At 35.9% G+C, this 26670-nt stretch overlaps 1 protein-coding gene across 8 annotated transcripts in view; it reads right to left on the bottom strand.

The window, feature by feature from the left end:
* Positions 1 to 26218, bottom strand: part of LOC146540737 (uncharacterized) — a 42896-nt gene extending 16678 nt beyond the window's left edge. For 3 of the 8 annotated variants that reach the window (XM_085202882.1, XM_085202919.1, XM_085202909.1), the window contains exons 1-5: positions 25635 to 26218; positions 16890 to 17043; positions 1585 to 1765; positions 680 to 929; positions 269 to 437 (exon numbers count right to left, since the gene is read on the bottom strand). In XM_085202882.1, the coding sequence (XP_085059008.1) occupies positions 269 to 437; positions 680 to 929; positions 1585 to 1765; positions 16890 to 17043; positions 25635 to 25672 (792 nt within the window). In that variant the 5' untranslated portion in view covers positions 25673 to 26218. Of the gene's footprint in view, positions 1 to 268; positions 438 to 679; positions 930 to 1584; positions 1766 to 16889; positions 17044 to 25200; positions 25489 to 25634 lie in introns of those variants that run through there. The other 5 variants (XM_085202852.1, XM_085202861.1, XM_085202872.1 and 2 more) reach the window with 4 other exon arrangements.
* Positions 26219 to 26670: the final 452 nt, after the last annotated feature.

Below are 26670 nucleotides of genomic sequence, written 5' to 3'. Positions count from 1 at the left end.
AATAAATTATGAATTAGATCTTTACTCAGAAGAGTGTTGCCAATAAAAAATATTTTCAATTGCTCAATGTAAATATCAAATTTACTCTATTTACTACTTATTAACTACCAAGATACTTTTTAAATACTTACAATATTAAATTTGAATTATATAATAGAGAATCTGTAACTAATTACTTGAATCATTATGAACCACAAAGCCCAAACAAAAATACCCCCCAAAAAAGAACTAAAATCCCAAAACCCATCAACCCCACCACCAAACCCACCTGCATATTCTTCCTCTTGTTCGGTATGACGTACTTGCCGGTGTCCGCTGGACGGACCACCGCAGCGAAGCGTTCCTCCTCATCACCGTTCTCCAACTCTATGCGTGCTTTGTAGGACGGAGTGCTCTCTATTTCCGCTGCTATTTCCTCCGCTTTCGCTTCTGCGTCCCTGTTTTTTATAAATAGCGATATAAACATATAGATAACTATTAGTAGTTATAAATCTAGTTTAAATACTTTAATTAGAAATATAAGAAAAATTAAAGCTGAGTCTTTATATTAATTATTATTAATTTTCTCTGCTCACTACGAATAAAAATTGAAACTCAAAAGATATTACTTTACTATAGTTAGATTTCAGGAAAAATATAATAATGATAATGATATAACACGATGAAAAAAAACCCTCACCTATAATCCTGAGTATCCTTCCGTTGCAACGGCAACGTATAACCCGCCAAGGAGTGGTCGTATGTACTGTGGACACCGTACACCTCCTCGTTCTTGCGGAACATGTCGTTGGCGTCCCAGCCGTTGGCGCGGTGGTCCAGCTCCAGGTCCTCGAGGCGAGCGTCTCCGTTCAGGGACGGCGTTTCGCTGGTTTCACCCTCGCAACCGTCCCACGGCTCCAGGTGGCGATCCTCTGCTGATCTACCGTTACCTAAAAGATATAATTTGTAATATTAATAGTGATTGATAGAGAAATAATAAGTTTAATATAAGAAATTAGATCTTTCTAAAAATCACGATATAAATTTAAGCGTCCCTTGTAATATGAGATAAGTAACAAGTAAGAATTATAATTGAAACTAATCTTCTTTTATCTGGATCACATTATTCTATAATAGCAATATAAATATTGAGTTTATTGGCCAGATTTGAACTCACGACCTCAAGTGCAAACTTCTCGACCTCTGACATGTCAATGACAGACCGCAATAAAGAGTCAAGTCTAAGTAGACCTTACTTACGTTAAAAGTTTAGCGCATAAAATATCCTTTTACTTATAAGTTACTAGCTGACTAATCGCGGCTTCGCCCGCTTAATTATTTTCATATGTTAGAACCAAATTACACAGCACCTTTACATATATTTTAGCCTATTTGTTATTCTCGTGTATTAGCTATATTACTGCAAAGTTTCATCTAAATCTGTTCAGTTTTTACTGCGTGAAGGTGGAACAAACATCCATCCTCACAAACTTAGACATTTATAATATTAGAAGACTAGTATAGACAAACTATAATTTAAGTTATTTTCATACAAATAAATAATTTATTTATACATATAATAAGAAAAATACAACGAAAGCTCACCATTAAACTTATTAGATATAGCGCTGTCAGTCTGAAACACGTCGTGGGTAGCGTAGTCCAGGTCCGAGTCCTTCGCCCGGATCGACACTATGTCCTGCGGCTTGAAGATCAACTTCTCGACCACTGAGTCGACGGCGACCACGCCCTCCTGGTCCACTCTGTGCGCGACTTCTAATACAACCTGGAGAACGAATATACAAAAATTTTATACGATTGCTTGGTTATTGATTTTTTTAATGTTTAATATATAATTATTGGTTTCGTGTTTAGACGATATGATCTTTGACGTCATGGATTTTTTTACTATGCGTACTATTAGTTTGGAGAGGCCTATGTCCAGCAGTGGACGAGGGCAGGCTGATGATGATGACTATTAGTTTATTTTATTTATTAATTTTGTATAATTTACTTCATGTTCTACCAAAACATGTGAATTTGGTGCATAACTTTATATAAAATCCTACGGCAGCTTATTTAGGCCATTTCCCATACTCCCTAGCTCTGGACTTTTAAAATTATACATAATTATGAAGAAAGGAGTGTCTTAAAACTAGGTTCCTGTTAGGGAAACAGTGTGACGTCAAAAAAAAAAGTTTAGGACATGTTAAAAATTGCAGTCTTATAATAATACCTTCAAATGAAAGGAGTATAGAGAACGAAAGCAATTATCGATAAGTTTTGTATCTCAAGATAAAACTGTAGTGCTTAAATGTATCTATATCTTTGTAAGCTATGTTACGTTGAGTGGCGGAACTTAACGCAACAATATGTCCAAAAAAAGTGGAAAAATGCGTTAAACACAAATATCGCGTTTATGTTCAGTCGCTAGGTCGCTGCGCCACGACGTTCTATTACGGAATCCCCATAGAAAAATTACAGACATGGTAATATATTATAAATATATACATATATTTGAACCCAGTAGCTTTCACACTACTTAGATCCTGTAATTAATTAATAAGGTACATGCTTACATTCAGCCATATTAAAAAAAAAACATATCGTTAGTCCATATTATCTCCCAAAAAAAAAAAAAAAACTTTATCACAAAGTTCAACATGAATGAACATTTGTAAAAACTAATTATACCCACATAATATCTATATTTATAATAAAATCATTACATATCGGTGTCTGTATATGGAACATTTATATAGAAAAAATATTATTAAAGACGATGATTCTTAAAATTTATCTGTTCGTCTGTGTGTTTGTTCACACTAATCTCAAAAACGGATTAACCTATTCAATTGCAGTTTTCACTATTGTAATATACTATGGCAAGCTTTCCTTAACATTTTGTGTTCGTTTCATTTCAATGGGTTTATAAATAAAAATATTTATATTACATGCATACAAATTGCATTAAATAACTGTTTCAACGAATAGATTGAAACTTTACTTTTCAAAATACATATAACAATTGTTTATGAAATATTTAATAATACTAAACAACAGAAGTGATGCGGATTATACATATATTAAATCAATAATTATATAGTTCAAGCGGGCGAAGCCACGAGCGGGTCGCTAGTATGTAACAAAACTGTTAGTACGTTATCCCTGCGTTAGGAAACGTGGCGATAAGAAAATTACGATGAACTTATTCATATTGACGCTAGATAAAACGACAGAGTGCGAATGGTGTATCGAATAAAATTATAATTTATATTTAAAAATCAGCTTTATGCTTTATCACGCACACAGCAGGGAAGGCAGAGGGAACCAAATGTTAAGTAGTCCCTTCCTCAGCTCTGAAGTGGGGGAATCCAACGCCGGGTTTTGGTTTTTGCCTTAGTGCCAGAGTGTCTTATCACTATGTTCCCCCTGCTTCAGTTGAAGGTTAATCAATATATCTACAAATATATGTAAAAAGAAAAAACAAACAAACGATCACCTACATCGTGTCTACAATACCAAAGTGCGATAAACTCCGATGACATTGGTCCAGGGTTGAACAACACCGAAATTGGCCTCCGCCTCGTCACCTCGTCAGCCGTCAGCGTCACCCGCTCACCGGCCTCGGGATTAGGGAAACGGGTGTTTATAGAACCATTTAGTGCTTGTAAGGTTTCTAATTACTTCATATGTTATATTTTAATGCTTATTGACACTTGTGTATGTGTATATGAGAACATTTATATTTATCTTTTATAAATAAAAAGATATATTCATCTTTTTTTAAGCTTCTAGCTGTATCCCATACGTAGCAAGGCAGGGAGAGGAAAGTTAGTGATAAGACACTCCGTTGCTATTAAGACACTTCCCAAACCCGCCGAATTCTGGACGCATTGCATAATTAAGTGGCAGACCTCAGAGCCGCGCTTTGCCTTGTTAGCAGAACGAAAATATAAAATATCTAATTTTACTACATAATTATATAAGTACCTATAAGCAACGATCTTAAACTTATATAATCAGGTTTAAATCTTACTCAGACAAATGTTTATCCTTGAAATATATTCGAATTGCCAAGGTGATAGTGACGTCAAGAGAATGAGAAACGCAAAAAAGACAAAAATATTTATTAAGCAAGAGGGAGTGGTAAGAGAGGCAGGGGGAGAATTCAGTTGACCTTCGAGAACACGTGATCGATGATGAATGGGTGAAGGTCACGTAAAAGGCACGAGGATAATCGAGTATGAATTTGGAAATTGATGATAGCTGTCTAACATTGAAACAATAATATTGCGGTGTTCAGTTCCACCACTCAACAGGCAGTGCCTCTAGAATATAAAGAGAAATGGTTTAATCGGAACGTAGTGTCTTAACACTAGGCTCACAGATTTCTACCTGATATATGCGGGATACAGCGTAAAGCTAAAATATATAAATAAATATTTAAATAACATCTACGTAGTAGAATAATAATTTCTAAAACTTTCGCTAAAAATCGTACTTCGTATCTTTTGGGTAGGACAACGTCCCATAAGATCAACGCACCCGCCGCACTGCAACCTAGACTTTTTATCTTTTTTTTATCTTTTGCGAATCTTTTACACCAGACGTTATTATTGCTGTGTAACATGCATCGTTGAGATAAAAGATAAAATTAGAGTCTTGCATTTTTTTTTCCGTTGCAAGAAATTATTTCTAGATCTATCTATAAAGATATAAAAAGAGCATGTTGAAAAAAGTCCATGTATTTTATATTGTTTAAAGGTAGACGATAGAAGTGACGAATTGACCGAACGCAAGTTCTTTTAATATAAACATACCTTCATAAATAACGAAAAGCAGGATTCCTTCCAGCATTTATAAAATTACTAAACACACTAATGAAATCAATTGTTTTACCATTACCAAAAAAAAACAAAAAATTACTATATTTATTTTTATTATTATTGGATTTCTAAAATTTAACAAAAATCCAATATATACTTATTTTAATAATAATCATATTCTAACGAACCGTTATCGCCAGACACTTTCTGATTAAAAATTCAAACTATTCAATACAATCAAATACAGCTTTTACTCTATGAATGTATGTATGTCTAAGAGGGGTGTTGACATCAATGTTTTAATGCTTATAATTATAGGAGACAGTACCGTAGCACAGTGGCGTACCGTGTCAATAAGAGCGATGGTCGTAGAATCGATTCCCAATAAAAGAAATTAATTAATTTCATGTCTTTGCCCTGGTACTTATTAAACAACAAGTAATCTGTAAAAAATTCAACTGCCTTTTAGGGTTCATGAGGTAGACATACAGACAAACAGACAACGGAGTCTTAGTCATAGGGTTTCATTTTACCATTTGAATACGGAACCCTAATATACATAAAAGGAAGTCAAATCATAGAAATTACACTCGGTTACGCGATTAACAAAAAAAAGTTAACCCAGACTTAAAACAAAAGTGGTCCTTGTAATTAGTAAAGCGTTAAAACCCTCAAGAGATCTTTGTCCACATTGTTGGAGAAAAAAAAAACTACGAGTGCTCTCGTGGTTCAGTTCAATCCCACAGGCCACTCCACAACTGTTACTAAAAAACGTCAAGGGTTTAGACGACGTTTATTGACGATAAATAATTCTAACGTTAAGTTTCGTTATAAGATATTTCATTAAAAATACAAAAAAACAACAGCTTCAAGCTGTATCCCGCATACAGCAGGGTCGGCAAAGGGAGCTAGTGTTAAAACACTCCGTTCTCCACTTTCCGCCGAATGGAGAGCTTTCCTCTTCGTTCGTATTCTCATTTTCCAGAGCAAGGAAATGAGAATACGAAACGACGTACAATTCGCACTTTGTAAAATATTGCAGGGAACGCAATTAGTTTTTTTATAAAAAAAAGAATAAAATTACGTCGTTATTACGCAAAAGTAATATAGCAGAAACTACCATCCAAGCAGCCAAAAATATACTTAAATAAAAATAAAAAAAATATGAAAGATTAAAAATTTTAACCAAGTACTAAATTAAGATTAAAATCCAACTTTAAAAAAACTCTATCAAGCCACCACAACTGATCTTGGCACTCTGTCACAAATTGGCAATGTATGGCAACTTAACTCAGGACAATGTCTCGTCTATAAATTTAATAAAATAAGTAATTTTACGCGAGTGTCTCCCGAAGGTTACCCTCGCCGCGTAGTTATAGGTACATGCACCCAAAGTACGTAGTTTGTTAACCTGAGTTGTGACCTCCAGAACCAGTCAATGACTAAGACAATGTTTAAACACAGAAATTTATATCGATCACTATGGTTAATTGGTTCAAAATCATATTTATATTAAGAGGCCAGTTGTGACGCAGGGGGACGGGTTGGGGGTTCGATTCCTACACGAGGAAATTAAATATTTAATAAATAAACAAATAATAAATTCCATTTCCTCGCTCTGGTAACGAAGCAAAGCGAAGCGTTGAATCCCGGTACTCAACCCCCATTGCCTTCAGAACCTGGCGGAAAGTGGGGATTGAAGGAAGTGTTTTAACACCACAAGGTTCCAAGGTTTCTTCTGCCTACCCTGCTATATGCTGAATACATAGTGAAGCATGAATGAATAAAAAAATACATTACACATAAGCGGAGAGTACGTAAAGATAGATAGATATATTATATCTTAGTAAGCTGATAACTCTCACATAATAAATTTTAATGGCCAAAGTAATTCAAGGGCCTATTTAAACATATGAAATCTGAGCTGGTTTCTTACGAATTCGGATTTGTTTATATAATTTTTTTCACGCTTGACGCTTTTCTTGGAATAGCAGGTTGGACAAAAGTATGATAGTAACAAGATGCTCCGTTTCTTGCTTTCCGGCCTAATTCTAGACATTTCATCCTAAGTAGCGTAACTCAACGCCGCACTTTTACCCACTCCTTTTAAATCCTCTCGATGGGGATCGAACTCACAATTGTTACGTTTGCAGTCAGATATTGTTTACCCAGTTAAAGAACGGCTTCATGTTATGTTGGCATATATCTGAAAATATTACTTAATTTCTTCTTCCTAATTTTAATTAGTAAGGGGGTAACGTATCCATAATTAGTTTTGATTATTTAGGGGGGTGTGTTCAACCAATTCGACAAGCTTACGCTTACGCGGGAGCAAAGGGTCTCTAGCCCTTTGGTTATTATTAGAAAGTAGTTAACACCACATTTTGTGTAGGATATAAATAGTTATACGATTCTATATCAAAGCCATATTTTTTATCTTTCTGTTCCCCACTTTCCGCCGAATACTAGACGCATTGCGTGTCGAGTGGCGCAACTAAACGCCGCTCTCTGCATGAGATAAAACGCGGAGCTAAAAAAATAATATAAATATGATGTGTAAAACGAAGCCATTGTTTAAAATCTCCTCAATTATTCCATGTACTATGTTGATAATACGACTATTCCATTTCAAAGTTCCTAGAAGTACTATGAAATTGCTTTACTGAGAAGTAATTTGTAACATAGTATATGAGAGTATGTTTTGACAAATGACTTGGTGCATTTTGTACTAGTCATTCCTGTGTGTTAGTTCACGCTGTGAAACTAGTGTTCGGACACTCCGTTCAATGGCGGAATTCAATTCTACGCTTTGTTTTTTTATCAGAGTGAAGAAATGGAAATGTGTTCTCCCAATTACGAATCGATTATTTCCTTATAAGGCTATAAAATAGATAACAATTAACATACGAAAGGAAGTCGAAATCGAAGTTATCTCATAATTTTTAAGTTCTGACTTGTTCATATAAAGTCAAAGGTTGAAAGATAAGTGATTGCTTGCTTCCATTTGACAGACAAATTATTATTTATTTTTCCGCTTCACGATGTATCCCGCATTTAGCAAGGTGGACAGGAACCTGCTGGGTACCTAGTGTTGAGACACTTCCGTTCCCAATTTTCCACCGAATTCTAGAAGCATTGCGTGTTGAGTGGCCGAACTCAACGCCACGCTTTACCTACACAGGAGCTAAGAAATAAAAAAATAAATATGTAACTTCCTCAACTGGGAATCGAACTCATAATCTGTGGCGTTTACAGTGCCCCAGCACCACGACTGGGCTTTAAACGTAATGAATATTTAATTTATCTATTTTTGGTGTTTCACCATCACGCATGCTCCACATCTTGTGGGTAGAATAGCCGAATGGAGCGCCAAATGACTCCATACCATTACGTTTTGTCGTATTGCAGTATAATAAATATGGGAGACTTTTCAGTTTACTGGAAAAAAAAACTTGTATACATTTTTTTTTCTAGCTTCACGCTTTATCCCCGGATATAACAAGAGTATGCCGAGATTCGCTTTCCGCACGAATTCCAGACATTGTATGTTGAATGGCGGAACTTAACGCGGCATACTATATCCTACCAAGGGAAACGAAAATAGCTCGCTTTTCAGAACGGAGATCGAACCCCCAACCATCACATCTACATAAGGCACCATTTACTACTTTCCCACCATTAACTCAAATATACAATTTAATACATTTGAATGTGTGACAAAGCCAACTCATAACCTAAATATTATGTGATCAACAAATCAATATAAGAATGGAAGCTTCACCCTAGCGTCACCGCATCGTTCCGTGAACGTAACGTAGATGCACCATATTTTTTTTAATACAGGGACCATAAATAAAAGTTAAAATTTATGGTTACTATAAACATAAGAACAGGTGTGTGTCTAACAGTAAACACGATGGTTCTGGGTTCGATGAACACTCGGAGGAATAAATAATTTCCTCGTTCTAGCAAGAAGACAGCGCAGCATTTAGTTCCTCAAGTCAACACGTAATGTCTCAAAAATTTTACATCTTAACACTATAGTCCCCTGCCTGCCTTGTTTAATTTTTTTTTGTATTTTTTATGTCAATTGCAATTATAATATTTAGGTAAAATATACTGATAATTTTTATATATCGTGAAGAAGTCAAATTAATTTAGTTTTTATCAGTCAAGCGATTTTACCATGTCAAACGTCAACTAGTGATTTACGACAGAGTATAAAATAAAAATAAAAAAAAGAAAAAGCTAGGAAACACGACAGATAACATATATTTTTAGTATTTAAACCCAAAACAAACACACAAAACACAGATAAACTAAACTGCAAATAACCAAAACAATACAAGTTAACGTTCGTGACAGACATCCACACCATGCCCCACGATTCGCCACGCACGTAGGATGTAGGTCTGAGCGTGCTCCTCTACGTACAGTCATATCATTAGACATTCACAATATTAATAGACTATGCAATCTGTAACAATTGTATTCACGTCTTCGTACTAATTGCTATCAGGTACACTTAATGGCGTACGATAAAATAAATACGGTAAATAAGTTATTAAATATTTCTCCGTTCTGGGAGACAAAGTGCGGCGTTGAGCTCTGCCACTTAACACACAATGCCCTGACTTGGCCGGAGAGCGTAGGACAGAGTGTCCTGACCATATGCTTTCTCTGCCTACCTATTTGTGGTATACAGCATGAAAATTAAAAACCAAGTTATAAACGCTATCGTGCCATAGCTGGAGATCTCTTACAGTGGTTCTAGTTTCTATCGCCACTCAAAGCAATGCTTTTAAATCTTAAATAAATATTCCAATTTTATTTAACCGTTTATACAAAAAAAAAACACATAAAATGCATAAAAATAAAAAGTAATTTATTCGCAAGGAAACAATAATATATATTACTAGCGGCCAGCTCGCGGTTGCACCCGCGTGATATATGTTATTATTAATTTCTGTCTCCATGACTACGTCCTATTGACGTCTATGCAAAATTTGAGACCTAGCATTTGTAGTAATGAAGTTTCATACAAACTATCACCCCCAAAAACAACCCCTTAGGAGTCGAATATTGCAAATTCCCGTCTTAGCGAGCACCTACGTCCTATAAGTAAATCTTTGAGATTTTGCAAAATTGCAAAATTTGAGATTCCTAGCACATGTAGTTTCTGAGATTTCGTGATGAGTGAGTGACCTTTTGATTTTATATATATAGATTAAATATATTAAATGCAAATTTTTGTCAAAGCAATTTTAATCTATACAGTCCTACTACAATTCTTCTAGTGAGATTATTCAATAGAATAGAAAATACATCCTCCCATTTAATAAAAAAAAGTGGGACACTTCTCAGAAAGCACTAAAGAATAGGTCATCCTAGCCTCTAGAAGGTTTTCTATAAACTTTTAATAGATACCTCCTTGCCGGAGTTGCGGACTTCTTAGTTGTTTATATCTATTTCTGTTAGCACTTTATTGATTTCAATGGTGCATTCATATCGAGTTTGCATTGAAATATGGACATAATTAGAGGCTTTACATGTCTTTCTAATATTTCAAGAGACCGTCGCCAGTCGGGGAAATTATTTTTTTCATTCTGGCACCAATGCAAAAGAAGCCTGGCGGTGAGTTATGTCATTCAACACTAAATGTCTCCAAAAATTCGGCGGAAAGTGGAGAACGGAGTGTCTTAACACTAAGTTTCCTCTGTCTACATTGCTGTGTACTGGATACACCGTGAAACTGCTTAATAATTAACATAAAGTTCCAACGTTATTGAATAGTAAAAAACCTTGAATAAATACTCAATTAATAAGCAGTCATATAATTTTTTGAACACGTGTAATTTTTTTTGTCGTTACATTGTTTTTTATCTTTACACATCTATTAAACGTAGTAGAAGTAAGGGGAGAAAACGTGGAGAAGCATTTCTCCGTTCCTTATTCTCTTCCTATTTTTGAAACATGTACCAACATGTACGCAGCATCTATCTATCTTTCAACTAACGGAGACCGGAAAAACAATAAAGAAAAAAACACCCCAATCCCCTAAAAAAATCCACCCCCTCATTAAAAAAGAAACAAAGTGCGTCTATTTATAGTAACTAGTAAAGGTATACTATGTCAGCGGTGACTGAGGCTTATCATCTGTCGCGACCGAACCTAACTGGGGCGAATCGATACACGCGTTGGATCCTGGCTAATGGTGATTTTTTATACATATCAGGTTAGCCAGAGGGAACCTTTTCTTCCTCATTTTCCACCGAATACTTTGCTTTGCCTACCCACTTGCCAGAGTGAGAAAAATATAATATTAAATATTTTATTCCTTGTGTGGGAATCGAACCCCTTATCTTTTACAACCCTAGCCTGGCCTGGTATATCTATCGTCATCGCCCACTTTCCAGAGAACTTTCGTGACATTGCATGTTGCGTGGTAGTACCAAACGCCGCGCTTTGTCTTGTTACCAGAACAAGGGAATAAAAATATTTACCTTCAATAGGGCCACGATTCGCTGACCGCACTGTACAATAAATCACTAACCATAGAATGTTAGCTTTGAAATAACTCTGCTTTCTGTCCTATCGAGACAAACATCGTACTACTAATTTCAAAAATAAGTAGTGACATTTCCCTCTTTATTTATGTTTCAATGCATTTAAAATGAAGTTGTCAACCATTGACTAGATTAAAACAAACATATATACATATATTAACTGAAAATTGTATGAAATATGTTAATTATTTAAATATTATGTTATATTATTAGGCAACAATCTCCCAGGACCTTGTAGCATAATAATATGTGATATTGTGTATTAATGTCTTACCATATTTCCCAAAAGACATTTTTTTATCTCTAAGTAAGATTGACCTAATTATCATACGATACGATATTAAGCTTCACGCTGTAACCCGCTGTATCGGGATAGATAGTAGAAAATAGTTTTAAAACACTCCGTTCCCGACGCAATGCCCAATATCCGATTGGGTGATAAATGCAGAAGCCTGCCTGCCAGATAGAGGGAAGCTAAGCTAAGATTGTACACGTGACAGGCAGTGGGTTCGATTCCCATTCGAGGAAATGAAATATTCTATATTTTCATTTCCTCGCCCTAATAACGAGGCAAAGCGCAATGTTAAAAATCCGTCACTCAACGCCTTCAGAATGTGACGGTAAGGGGAAACGAAAGTGCCTTAATAGGAACGGAGTGGCTTAACACTGGATGTCCAGGCTCCCTATACCCCACCATGTGCAAGATATAGGTAGACAGACATTACAAAAAATTAATCCAGAGGATGTCCTGACTAATATCTGTCCGATATTTGTTTGTGGGCATACGGGTACGCGACCCCGGATCCTCGAGCTGCCACTCTTACATCCTCATCCAGTCCGTAAGAATGGTGTCCTAACTCCCCCCCTCCTTCCCTTAGCTCCCTCCTTCTACCTATCCTACCCCTCTATTTTCCTCTCCCTTCCTCGGTTTTTCCCCCACAAAGGGGTTTTGGAGGTCAGACGGCAGTCGCTCCATTTAAAAACCGCCAACCGCCACTTATATGGACCGACAAAACAACAGACTGGGTACGGCTAGGGCGTCGCCGCAAAACGACGCGCAGGCACATCGCCCTACACCTGCGACAAGTGGGCAAGGGCTACCGTGTCATGTACGGGCACGGCTAAAGACGCTAGTACCCAGAAGGAAACTCCGCTTTGCAACGTGGAATATTGGCTCTCTGACCGGACGATGCAGGGAACTCGCAGATGTACTCATGAGACGTCGGGTCCAGTGTGCCTTCCTCCAGGAAACACGCTGGAAGGGCAATAAGTCCCGTAACATCGGACAGGGTTACCGGCTTATATACACTGGGTCACCTTCGGGTAGAAACGGTGTAGCGGTAGTGCTTTCTGAAGAGCTTCAGAATGGGCTCCTTGAAGTTGACCGTCGCTCCGACCGCTTGATGCGAGTGAGGGTACTGATTGAGGGCGTCATCACAAACTTAATCAGTGCCTATGCTCCCCAGGCGGGATGTAGCGCGGCCGAAAAGGAGACATTCTGGGAGCAGTATGAAGGGGTGCTACTTGCTGTGCCGTGTACCGAAGTGGTCTTAGTTGGGGGGGACTTGAACGGGCACGTCGGTAGGGCTGCTGAACCGTATGAGCGTGTTCACGGGGGTTTTGGGCATGGTCTTCGCAATGCAGAGGGAGAAAACATTCTGAGAACCTGTATTGCGTCTGATCTGGCCGTCGTGAATACGTTCTTCCAAAAGAATTCTCAGCACCTTATCACGTATAAGTGCGGGTCCCACTCAACTCAAATAGACTACTTATTGACCAGACGGTGTCATATGGGCAGGGTAACTAACTGTAAGGTCATTCCAGGCGAAAGCCTAACAGCCCAACATCGTCTTCTTGTCATGGACTTTAACGTCACTCCGAAGAAGAAAGTAGCCGAGAAACGTAGGCCTCGGATCAAGTGGTGGTTGCTGAATGGACCGATGCAGACCGACTTCCTGGCAGAGGTGAAAAGTCATAATCTTTCGACTAACACCGAGACTGCTCAGGACGCTTGGGATCGGGCTCAGTCGGCAATCATTGCGGCAGGCAGGCGAGTTCTTGGTGTTTCTAGGGGAGGACGTGTCATCGACAAGGAGACATGGTGGTGGAATGACGAGGTCCAGGAGGCGACTCGTGAAAAGAAGGCTGCCTTTAAGAAGTGGCAGGAATCCAACTCTCCTGAAGACAGACTGGAGTACACAGTAGCTAAACGTGCCAGTAAAAGAGCTGTAGCCAGAGCCCGCAGTGAGAGTTTGTCACCATTGTATGATAAACTTGAAACTGTGGAGGGGCAGAAGCTCATTTACAAACTGGCACGTTCCCGGGATAAAGTGACGCAAGATATTGCAAAATGTCTTTGCGTCAGAGATTCCCAGGGCACGCTGCTCTGTAATCATGACTCTGTGAAGGAGAGATGGAGAAGCTACTTCCAGGAGTTGCTGAATACTCAGCACCCATGCAGTCTTCATCACGACCCACCGCCCAACCTCGGACTTATTGCCCCAATAACCCTTGACGAAACACGTAATTGCCTTCGACGCATGAAGAACGGAAAAGCGGTGGGACCTGACGACATCCCGATCGAAGCGTGGAAATCGTTGGGCTCTCTTGGTGTGCTCATGCTTACTGACCTATTTAACCATATCTTGAACACTGGTAAGATGCCGCATCAGTGGCGGCTTAGCTTTATTACCCCTATTTACAAGGGAAGGGGCAGTGTTCAAGATTGTGGTAGTTATAGGGGCATTAAGCTTATGAGTCATACCATGAAGCTCTTCGAGCGCATGATCGACCTCAGGCTCCGCCAAGAGTGTACTGTCTCTGAGTCTCAATATGGATTTCAGCCAGGATCGGGCACCATGGACGCCATTTTCGCCCTCAGAACTTTGATGGAGGCATACAGGGAAAAAAGGAGAGCTCTGCACGTGGCTTTTTTAGATCTGCAGAAGGCCTTTGACTGTGTGCCTCGTCAGTGTATCTGGTGGGCATTGCGATCCAAAGGGATCCCTGAGGCCTATATTGAGATTATCAGAGGCATGTACCACGATTCCGCTTCTATGGTTAGGACTGCTGTTGGCGACACTAGACCCTTCCCGATTACAGTGGGGGTTCACCAGGGCTCGGCTCTTAGTCCGTTCTTGTTCAATGTAGTGCTTGATACTGTCTCGGCTCACATCCAGGACCAGCCTCCATGGCTGATGATGTATGCCGACGACATAGCACTCATTGCCGAGAACCGACTGACGCTGGAGCGTAAAGTGAACCTCTGGAAGGGTACGCTTGAGAACGGCGGTCTTAAACTAAATGTGTCGAAGACAGAGTACATGGCCTGCGGGAGCCGGGACTCGAGCACCATCCTTATAGGTCCTGAGCCAGCCGTTAAGTCGGAGAAGTTCAGGTACCTTGGATCCGTTATGCACGAGTCTGGAGGCATCGACCACGATGTCCATGGCCGGATAAGCGCTGCCTGGGCCAAATGGCGGGAGGTCACTGGTGTGGTCTGCGACCGCAGAATACCGCCCAAGCTCAAGGGGCTGATATACAAGAGCATCGTCCGACCGGTTCTTTTATACGGCAGCGAATGTTGGCCAGCACTATCTCGGCACACTCTGGAGCTTCACGTCACGGAAATGAAGATGCTGAGGTGGATGTGTGGCGTAACGCGGTCTGACCGCATACGCAACACATTCATTCGAGGTAGTCTTGGGGTCCGTGACGTAGCGGATAAGCTCCAAGAGCGTCGCTTGAGATGGTTTGGCCACGTTACGCGCCGGCCTAAGAACTATGTCGGACGCAAGTGCCTTGCTATACTAGTTCCTGGGGCGCGACCTCCCGGACGCCCAAGGAAGCGCTGGTTGGATGTCGTGATGCAGGACATGAGAGCCAATGGTCTAACCACCGAGGATGCAAAAGATCGTGCAAAGTGGAGTAGGGTAAGTAGGAAGGCAGACCCTGGTAATAGCCGGGATTAATGCCAGGAAGAAGAAGGAGACATTACAAAAAATTAACTGGTTTTGAGTTGCTAATCATAATCATTTATCAACCATTAAATCTTAGATAAATAAATATAACGTCTACAATTTATGAACGGGGAATTCCCCGAAAATGCTAATATCGATAATTTTTCATACAGCTAATAAATAGCAAAGCCTTGATCTTTGTGGTCAACCAATGCATAGTGCATAACGCAACATAAATATATAATATATCTCTAACGTTATAATGCTATTAATTTGAGAACAACGATACAGTACATCACTGGCTGTTCGTAGCATATCACACTTGGTCGTGACTCCATTCTCTACTCTCTGCCGAATTCTTGAGATTCGTTGAGCGACAGAACTTAACGCCGCGCTTCACCTCAACAGAAGAGTGAAGAAATGAAAATATTAAATATTTCACGTCCTCCATTGACAATGGCCTCTGACGATATAACACTACTAATTTGGAAACAACTACAAATTACATATAACTGTCTGGCTGTTCGTAGCGTATCACATTTGGTCGTGACTCATGACAATGCCCGCTACCGGTACGGTGGACGACGGAGGCCGATTAAGGAATTTCATGATGAAGGTCGGTGTGTGCTGAGAGGAGTTTTAGCTTTAGTGGGGGATTTATATTTTTTAATTATCAATAAAATATTAATAAGGACCTCGTAACGCTGGAGCAGAAACGTGCGAATGTAGACGCGACGTTGTGAGTTCGATTTCCATTTGGAAGAATGAAATATGTAATATTTTCATTCCCTCGCTCTGGTATTTGGCCTCAATAATAAATATAATCTTAGAGAAATAAGATTTAGAATTCACAATCAGGAACATATGAACAGTGCATCTCGTAGTGCACAACATTATAAACCTATTCATTAAATAAAACACCTAGCCTAGACTATACTTGTAACGAAGCACGATGCGGGCGAACAAGCAATAAATAATCGTCATAATTTATATGTACGTACATTAAGAGAACAAAGGTTATGTGTATTTTTAAAAATAATTCCTTTAAATATAGTTTCACGCTTCACTCACATAGGGTAAACAGAGGGAACCTCTCTTCTTAAGACACTTCGTTCCCCTCGTACCCCCATATTTTCAACACAGCGTGTGTTGATTGGCGGACTCAACGCGCATTTTTTTTGTTTTCCAAGCAAGAGAATATAATAAATGACTTTCCCCGAGTAAGTATGGAACCTACAACAGTCACACGCTGTTCCACTGCGCCAGGACGCGCGACGGCTTATTTTTTTCTAATATAGATAAACAAAAAATATATTAAATAATGTATGCACTACCTCTTGATGAACGATCCCCGAATAATATATATTCTATCGCAAAATTTCCTAAAATCCTGTCAAATACTGAAGAACTAGTAAGCAAAATTATGAGCATAAAAAGCAAATATCCTCAAATAGCACAAGCACAACTAACAATAAACCACCAACTCAAAACTTAGGGACGGACACTCCTATCATCCTCTTCTAAAAACTAGAAAACCAAACAAGCAAATCACCAACCTCAAATTGAGCACTGAAGGTCTTGAACACGCCCTCCCAGAGGCTGCCGGACTGCGTGAGGACTTGGACAATGTCACCTACATGGGATGTGGCCGCATGCATGAAGTGAGCATTATTGTAGACCCCCTCCGCCACGACGCGGCCTCGGGGGGATCTGGAAACGAAAAATGTCTTAGAGAATACGTAATTTTTATGCTTTCTTTGTAATAATAATAGAAAGATTTGAAGTTTTTTATTGAAATGAAAAAAAATTTAAATACTTTTGTGCCATTTTTGAATCATAGAATGAACGCAGTTCTTCTGGCGAGAAGAGCCTGCAAGAATCTCAGCAGTTGCTCTTTTCAATATCAATATTAATGATTGGGTTTAAAATATAATCCAAAAATTTAACTTCCTTAGAAAATTCTGAGAAATGTACTAGATAATCTCTCTCTTTTATTCATATATAAGTGATTAATGTTAAGAAAATCGAGATATCAACATGAATCTCATCATGAAATCATGAGATGATGATGATAATTTCAAGGTTCATAGACACTGCTAGGGAACCTAGAAGTTAGAGTGGAGTATTGTTACTAATACTAAGCCAACTCGAAAGGTCCTAAATAAAAAATGAACTCAAATCAGCTGCAAGCATTTCTATAAACATTAGATGAATTCATATGCTAATAATATCAAGGAAGTTACTGGCTTCCTAGAAGATTTAACAGCTTATACATGCAGAGTTTTATTATAATCTAATATTTAAAAAAAAAAACACACACACTGACCGAAGCCAGAGTAACGAGCACAGCGACGGAATCGGACGACAGTTGTGGATTCGATTCCTACTCGGAGCAACGAATTATTCTCATATCCATTCTCTGATAACAAGACAGCAAGGTCTGATCGGCCTCGAGGTAGCATCTTAACATAAGGTTCCCTTTATCTAACCAACTAAAAATATTTATAATAATTAATAATTGGGTGTTCTACTGTCAACAAAGCACAGTTACATGAAAAAAAATATTTTTTTTTCAGCATCTATTACTTAAAAGCTAAAAACTAAGTGCAAATAATATATCTAATTGAAAAAAAAAAATTGTTCGAGATGCTAAAACTGGTACCCAATACCATACATAAACTACTTGAGCGTAACTGAATATAAATTAAACATTATTCTTATGATAACTGTAACTTATATGTTTATTAATACTTTTAAAGGAATAGTGGGGTGTGGGCATAAGCGTGTGACTATAAACGCGACAGTTGTGAGTTCGAATCCCACTCGGAAAAAGAAAAAAAATATATATTTTCATTTTTCTCTGGTAACGAGGCAAAGTGCGACGTTGATATCCGTCACTTAACACGCGATACCTCCAGAATTCAGTGGTAAGTGGGTAACGGCAGATGTCATAATGAGAACGGAACTTCTTAACACAAGGTTCCCAAGTTTCTTCTGCCTAATCTATGTGCAGGCATATAGCGTGAAGCCAAAAAAAAAAATGCAGCATGGTATAGGGTGACAGGCACGCAGGTTATATTCCCGTTAGCTAGAATAAGATATTTTCATTTCTCCGATCTAATAAGACTAAATGTTGGCGTAGAGATCCGTCACTCAACACGTTATGTTTCGAATTCGGGTGGAAAAGAGCAGAACGGAGTGTCTTAAAAAGCTTAACTTTAGTTTCTTTTATATATGTCTATAGCGAAATAAAATATATTTCAACGTAAACTGATCGTAAAACCATGTCATAGGATAAAAATCTGTTCATTCAACTATAACACGCTACACGGCATATAATAGAGCCGATAGAATATTGGAATTGGAATGAAAGAATTTCCAAATAAAAAATAAATTAGCTATTTAATTTAATCGAGGAAACTGAAAAATTATATAAAAAAATACCCATTTAGTATTTATTTATATAGGACAGTGTTGCCAGAAGTCCCGATGTTTGCAGGACATCCCGATTTTTAGAATAAATCGGGCAATTCTGATATCAGATAATGCATTACTTATCAATCTATAATATAAACAAAAACAAACTTTTCCGAAATTTGGGAATGATGAAGGAGAATATCACTCAACTCTCCTTCTCTCCGTCTAAATATAAACATTACGTAAATAGATGTCCGTTTAAAATTACAACTAAAAACATTGTAAAATACAAAGTTGTGAACCTATCAACGGGTTTCGAATCTACTATCATCACGTACAACGACCATTATGACGTCAAAGGCGTTCCAAGTCTTTGGAACAGTTAAAATTAACCTCTAGTTACCTATACTATATATACCAGCTGTGCCTCCTTGCTTTGCGTGAAAAAGTAAATTCGAAGAAAAAAAATTACAATACAGTACGATCAACAAGTCGTGGCCGTCTTGAGTTAGGTTTTCTGAAATTTAGCGCATTGTCCATTCGAAAAGTAAATAATCAAAAGCAAGATAAAATCTTAAAATCAAATACATTTTCAGGACGGCCACGATTTGTTAACCGTACTATAGTTTAAAATTATATAACTTTATTAATTTTGTATTTATAAACTAGTTGAATTAATATCATAACTGTTAAAGAAAATTAAAAAAAAAACAACGAAAATTCCTTTTAAATCGATTAAGCCGTTTCGCTAAATTTATAAAAAAAACCATCCCCCAATAGCTTTTTACGTATATTTTCCACGTACAGACAGAACAATCAGTCATTTTTTTATTATTTATATAGACTGAGAACGAACCTTGAACTATACGGTAGTTAAAAGTTAAATATTCAAGAATCCCTAATTACCGGTCACTAGCTGATTACCGATTACCTTTGGAGCGTTAAATATAATTTAACACGGTTCCTTATATTGTTCGTGTTTATTTCGTAATTATAGCTTATTAACAATTTAAAACTATTTTTACAAATTTCTTACTAAAGCGTCTTTAAAAAAATGGAACCTTTATAGAATCACCGTTGTGGGGTTCTTTTTCCAGCGTGTACGCTTGTCCACCTTTCGTCACAGCGCTTAAAAGGGGCTCGAATGATAAAAACGAAAACATACTTTCTCATTGACTTAAAAGGGACCCAAGCTTCACGCTTTTTGTGGCATAGGCAGGAGAAAACACGCTGTATCCTGCACAAGGCCGGGTAGGGTGGCGGACCTCAACGCCGCGCTTTCCCTCGACACCAGAGCGAAGAAATGAAAGAAGATGAAGTAATTCCTCGAGTGGGAATCGATTCCATACACTTTGTTCCTCTACGCCACGACTGGCCTTAAACTTGAAATAAAAGCCCTAAATCTAAATCCCCCAATTTCGGCAGTTCTATTTATATACAAAGAAGAATCTATAAATACCGTTTCAAAATGTCACCTATTTTTAACAGGCAAATGGGTGCCGGAAACGGAAATGTTTTTGTTTCAGACCACACATGCATATCTCTCTTCACTAACGCCCAATATTAATAATGTATCTCCTATCTCCAGTTAACGTCTATCTCGTACTGTCCGACATGTCTATCCAATCACTGACCTGCATGCCTACCTCCATCTCTGTCTATTTCAATCTATGGTAGCAATTTTTGGATTAGGATTGGTTATTAACATTGGGCGTTAGTTATCTTTATTGCGTGCCGTTTTTCAATTTAACTTAACACTTATCTCGTCTTGAAATTAATTATTTTTTCTTTTTATCTTCACGCTGTATCCCGCAAGCACCATGATAGGCAGAGGGAACCTAATGTTAAAATACTCCGTTCCCCATTTTTTCGCCAATTTCTGGACGCATTGTGTTGAGTGGCGGAAGCTAACGCAGCGCTTCGTCTCGACACCAGAGCGCAGAAATGGAAATATAAACGTAAATGAATATTTCACTTGCTCGAGTGGTAATCGAACTCACAACCGTAGCGTTACAGTCACACCCTTGTGCCGCTACGCCACGACAGCCTCAAGTAAAAAGTCAAAACTTTAAAAGAAAAATTCTTAATTTTCTTTCATATCAAAATAAGCTCTGACATTGTGTAATAAGTAGTGGATTGATCGTATTGTTACCTGTGCGACTTGACACTACTGACATTTTAATATAACTTATTTTCAAAATTCTTGTAATTGCCTAATTGAACTAACAAAAAAAATAAATAGGAATAACATTTTCTTTTATTTATTTTATTATATTTATATTTTTACAGAATTTACAGAAAATACGTATGTATTTGCTTAGTTATAATAGAGATTTATTAGAATATTACATATGAATAGGATACAAAGTGACATGGCGGTTACTTCCTGCGTTGCAAAGAAAGGTCTATTGTTCGAAAATCGTAGGATACGTGTGTAAATACAATTTAAACGTCATTCGTCGTTGTTATTGAATTAATGCATTTTGAAAATAAAATGCAGTAGAAATATATTATAAAGATAAAAATTTGTCACGATTAAGTCACTAATTATTCAACAAAATTACTTCTTTTTAAAAAGATTGCTTTTCACATTTTCTTTTAAAAGAAAGTGAAAGTGTGAAATAATATATTTCCAGTATTCTACTTAGTTATATTATTAGTAATTAATTTAGAGGCAAAATATTTTACGTCATTGACCATAGATTAAAAAAAACTGTTTAAAAAAACCGTGACCGCTATACAGATTATATTTACATATTGTATCTGTTAAACGTTACAAAGTTAACAGTTGGCTGGATAACACTTAAACACCATATAAATTATAATATAAAGATATTCAATTTATTTTTTTAAAGAAAACAATAAGACATAATGAAGTTATTACGCGTATAACAGTATCTACTGTTACTTGAGATCATCTTTCAAATTAAAATTTATGTTTAATGATAGTATGCATTTATTACATATATAAAAACTCCCGTACTTTATGAACAAAACAGAGTGTCTTAACACTTGGTTCTCTCTCTACCTACCTAGCTACATGCAATAACAGTCATGTATTGATTAGTGATATGTAGAACAAAATGTTTTAACACCAAGCCCTCTTTCATCATCATCATCAATACCCTTTCTCTTTACCCTTCTAAAAAAAGGTAGATAAAATATGGCAACCTATTTATAAATAGTGTCCAAATATTCTTACTTTTTATATTATCTTACTCTAGGGTCCAACATACATTGTTATTAGGATGACTTTGTAATTTTTTCTTAATTTACAGTTCAATAATTAATCTAGCACCTATAACCAAAGAATTCAACCATAAGTTACTTACAACTTTTTTAGATCAGACATGGGTTGTAGGTGTTTATCAAAGAAAAGGAGATTATTTTAAAATTGATAGTTATAATTCATTCTGAAAATAAATAATAATATAATAAGTGTTTTAAAAAATCTAATGTAAAAAACTAGCTAAACTAGTTTTGATGCAAGTTCCCGTTCACCGAAGCCTATTTTATTAAAAAAAAACTCCTTCAATGGACAATCAATTAAAACAACAATACTCTGTGTGTGGCACATACATATGCAACAAGATGTAAATAATAAACAACCATCAGGTCATAATATACAGCACACAAATTAAAAACATTAACTTCATTTCAATATAAACAAATAATATTCAATGAGCTCACTGAGGTGCAGTTGGGAAGTGTCTGACTGTATATGCATTGGTTGCTTGTTCGATTCCTTATTGCAGATATAAAAATATTTAAATTAAAATATAAATTTTAATTTCTGAACATTAAGGGCGGCGTTAAGTTACGCAACTCATCATGCAATATGTCAAATAGCATCAACAACTTGAGAACATTGTCTCTGCACTATGTTTTATCTAGTTATTATGATATTTTCAGTAATCACCGCTTAAAAGAGAGATATTTTCTGTAATTTTACAAAAATTGCATGCTAGACCTCAATATCATGCTGTATCAAAAACAAATTAGAAAAATGTTAATAATCTAAACATATTTATATAAAGGAAATCAGCAAAACATAAAAAATAATTTAATAACATGCAGTTAAAATGAATTATAGTATAAATGCAATACACAATCCACTAGACCCTAATGACATTAGCCTTAAAAGGTTATATATATAATATCTATAAAAAGTAAGTATTTTACTATATTATATTCAAATTGTAATTTTTTATTATATTCAACATAAAGTTTTTTTTATTAATTATTTAATAATAAAAATGTTTATTATTAGTTACACAATAGCAAAACTGGACAATAGATTAGATTAAAAGTTTCTTTGTTATGAGTGAGTAATTGTATGGAATTAAAGAAATATTATAATATTTATTAATAACTGTAATATTTATTAACAAGGTTGTCATGGCTCAGTGAAAAAGTGAATGAATGCAATAGAGATTTTATTGAAATGATTTGAAAAATAGATGAAAACTGAGAAATGGAGTGTCTCAACACTATGTACCTTCTGATTGTTCTGTTGCTATAAGTGTTTAAAAGCATTAAGCTGCATTATTTTATTTATTTAAAAAAAATAGTGTAAACCTTAAGACTGTATGAAGAAATAGGGAGAAAGATTGCATCATACAACTTAAAAAAGCTCAATTATTAAAATATTACTTTTAGAAGTTACAGATAAAATTCTATGAAATTATAAATAAATAAATCATTTAGCAAAATAGTTAATACCTATAAATAAACAAGAAACATATTATTTTGGAAATTAATACTTTTTTAAATTTAATTTAACTTTAAAACTACTAAGTAAATAAAGGTAAACAATAGATAATCTGAGATATTGATACAACTACCATAACATGATATTCTAAATTTATTAATAAGTTCATTAACCTCGATCACATGGTGTACAATAATATTTAATCGTACAAAAACTCAAACCAAACTCTATTATTTATGTAAATTTTTGAGATCTTTGAGGCCAGACTGGGTGCAAAAGAAAAAAAGGCGAAAAAAGGAGTGTCTTAATAGGAACAATGTGTCTTAAGGTTCCCCCAGTTTTGTTCTCATTACCTGGCTATGTGCAAAATACAAGCAAAGTGCGAAGATAAAAAAACATTATTGTATTGATTCTGATTACTAAAAGGGGAAAATGAGATAGGAAATATTTTAACATTAGATTTTTTCTGTCTATGGAGATGAATAAATAATGAAACTAGCAATAAAAAAATATATTTCTATAAAGAGTACTACACATTTTTTAGAAGACTGCCGAAGTTCGGTGTTTTTGCTCAAGACTTTTAAAACTATTAATCAACTAAGATTTACATCAAAGCTATATTCTATTACCATAGTGATTATTAAGGGCTATAAGTAACTTATGATATGTCACTAAGACAGCTTATATTTTTCAAAAAAAATGTAATATTAAATGTAAATTAAATAATTGAATAGAATATCTGAATTGTTTATTTTATAAGTAAATAAAAGCTGATTTAAAAAAATAACAGTGTCAAATGAAAAAGCTAAATATATTCAAAATCTGAATAGAAGGTACTACGAAGAATCTATGCTTCCATTTTTTTATTTAAAAATTTAGCAGCGATTTTATGCGGGGTACAGAAAACACAGATATTACGCTTAAATTTTGATGATCCCTGAAATTGAGATACTGCATGATGGAGTGATAGAACTCACCGCTTCTTTGTTTTAAAAGAACTTAATTTGAAAATAAACTGTACATCTAGGTTTCATCCTTTATCCAATTGTTTATATTTACATCTAAAATATACTTTCAATTACATAATAAGTAATTTAACTTATTTTTTTAGCTTAGAATAAGCAGCCTAGTGTAAATACAAACCAGTACCAATTTGAAGGAATTTAATATTTAAATGATAAAATTCAACACCCAGCATGGTGCTTAACAAAGAATAAAATAATTCATTCTCTAGAGTAAAGATTGAACCTACAACCACCACCATTCACCACCATTTCCCGTTGAAACTGAATTGCCTATAATTTAATATCATATCAGTAACTTGAGTCCAACTAATTATATAAGTACACCAATAAAATTACAAAAGGATTTTTGTTAAAAATTAAGTCATGCTATCAATTGACATTATTGACATTCCTTTATAGTATTACTATCCTTTTATTATATATAGAGATTATAAATATAAATTATCAAGATTTAAATGACATTGTATTATTTTAGTTCACAATCTGATTTCTTCATCACATCAATATAAAGAAGATAAACATCTTAATTTCTGACAACTGTTTATAATTAACAATGTGTTTAGTAAATATTTTTTCAATCATTGTCTCGGGGAATGGAGAAAAAATGGTCAATTAGCAAACTGGACATTTGCCAATAACTATTAACTTTGTGGTTATACCGCTAGTTAATATATTTGAAAGGTGATAGAAGTAAAAATCTTTTATTGTCCATACCTAAACGTTGTTGCAATCTCAGAGGTAACCTCACTTGTAACACTAAAAGTTGAAACACTAAATATCTTGCACTGAAACATATAGTTTCTAGATAGGGTGTAAAGGACTAATGAAAATGAGCTAGTATTAACTGGTATTATTATAAGCACGGGGATCAGCTGTTCGCACACGGCTATATTAATCGTCGTTAGTACACTGCAAAAGTAGGCCAAACATCTCGATTAGAGCGAACGCGCACGGCCGCCGCACCGTACCTTACGCCGCACGAATTTGCTTATTCTAAACGTTTGTTTACACCTCTATTGTAACCACGCTACTAAAAAATTGACAATATAATAATACCCTCTAAATAACGCTAGACGAGGGACAATGGCCTAAATAACAAAGACATGTCAAATGAACGCTGAAAGTTGGTGAACATAAACTGGCATTACCTTGGCGGCCCTTGGCGATTTTTTCGTTTGTTGTTCATATCTCCGTCACCCGACTGCCCTGGCGGGTAGGCACCTTCTCGTCTGCGCGTAGGGACCGGAATTTTGGCTAATTATCACTTCTTTCTTTTACAACACAGTCCTATCAACTTTCGCGGATGCACAAAACTGCAGTTGAAATTAAGAGTTAGCACTCGAAATGCGACAACAGGGATGCATCGAATTCACTAAAGTTGTTTGACATTTGCTAACAAATATAAATTAAAATATATTTGAGTACAAAATTGCAGATCGATTTATTCTTGGGCTTTAATCCCAAAAAATAAACGGGTTGGCAGATTTCTCGTGCCTGCAATCAGCGCAGGAATACAACATGGCGCTGTGACGTATTCATCAAAAGTATTGCAAAAAATTAATTTTATCTTATATTAATCAACTTTCACAGTGAAAATTTGTAGTATAAATAAAATAAATATTTTAAGCACTTTTGTAATGTTTATCACGTGTTTTCACGAAACTATAATAATTAAGATCAATGATTGACCAACTTCCACTCGGGATATTTCAATATGGCGAGAGACTTAAATGTTGCAAGCAACGAAATTATACACATTATGAAGTTTTTATACTATATTTGTCTCTGGTACATATTTTTATCATTATCAATTATAATAAGAAGATATTTTTTTTTATATTTGTCTAATATTTCTTCACTTTTAATATAGTTTTATCTGTAGAATGATTTAAAAATATCCTGTTAATTAAATTCAGTAACTGCTTGTTACATAATTATGTATATTAAAGAAAACATGACATTATTTTTTGATGGGTTCAGTACTAGCTTAGACTTATAAACTTATTTTTACTTAATATGGAAAATTTTATTTCGTTCCAAAAAGTATCTGCAAATTAATCAATTTTTTTTTAAATACAAATTTTGTTTTATTTGTATATAACAATATTTTAAATTGCTTACAGTTAATAAAGCAAAAATGAAAAGCTTGTATTGTCTATGGAATACGCTTTCACGCGCGCGCGC

This window comes from Heliconius melpomene, chromosome 2 (assembly GCF_056956725.1).
Source record: "Heliconius melpomene rosina isolate 202511_hmr_F chromosome 2, ASM5695672v1, whole genome shotgun sequence".
Classification (NCBI taxonomy): Eukaryota; Metazoa; Arthropoda; class Insecta; order Lepidoptera; family Nymphalidae; genus Heliconius; species Heliconius melpomene.
The sequence above is the reverse complement of the archived record's forward strand: the minus strand, read 5'-3'. Positions and strand labels throughout refer to the sequence as shown.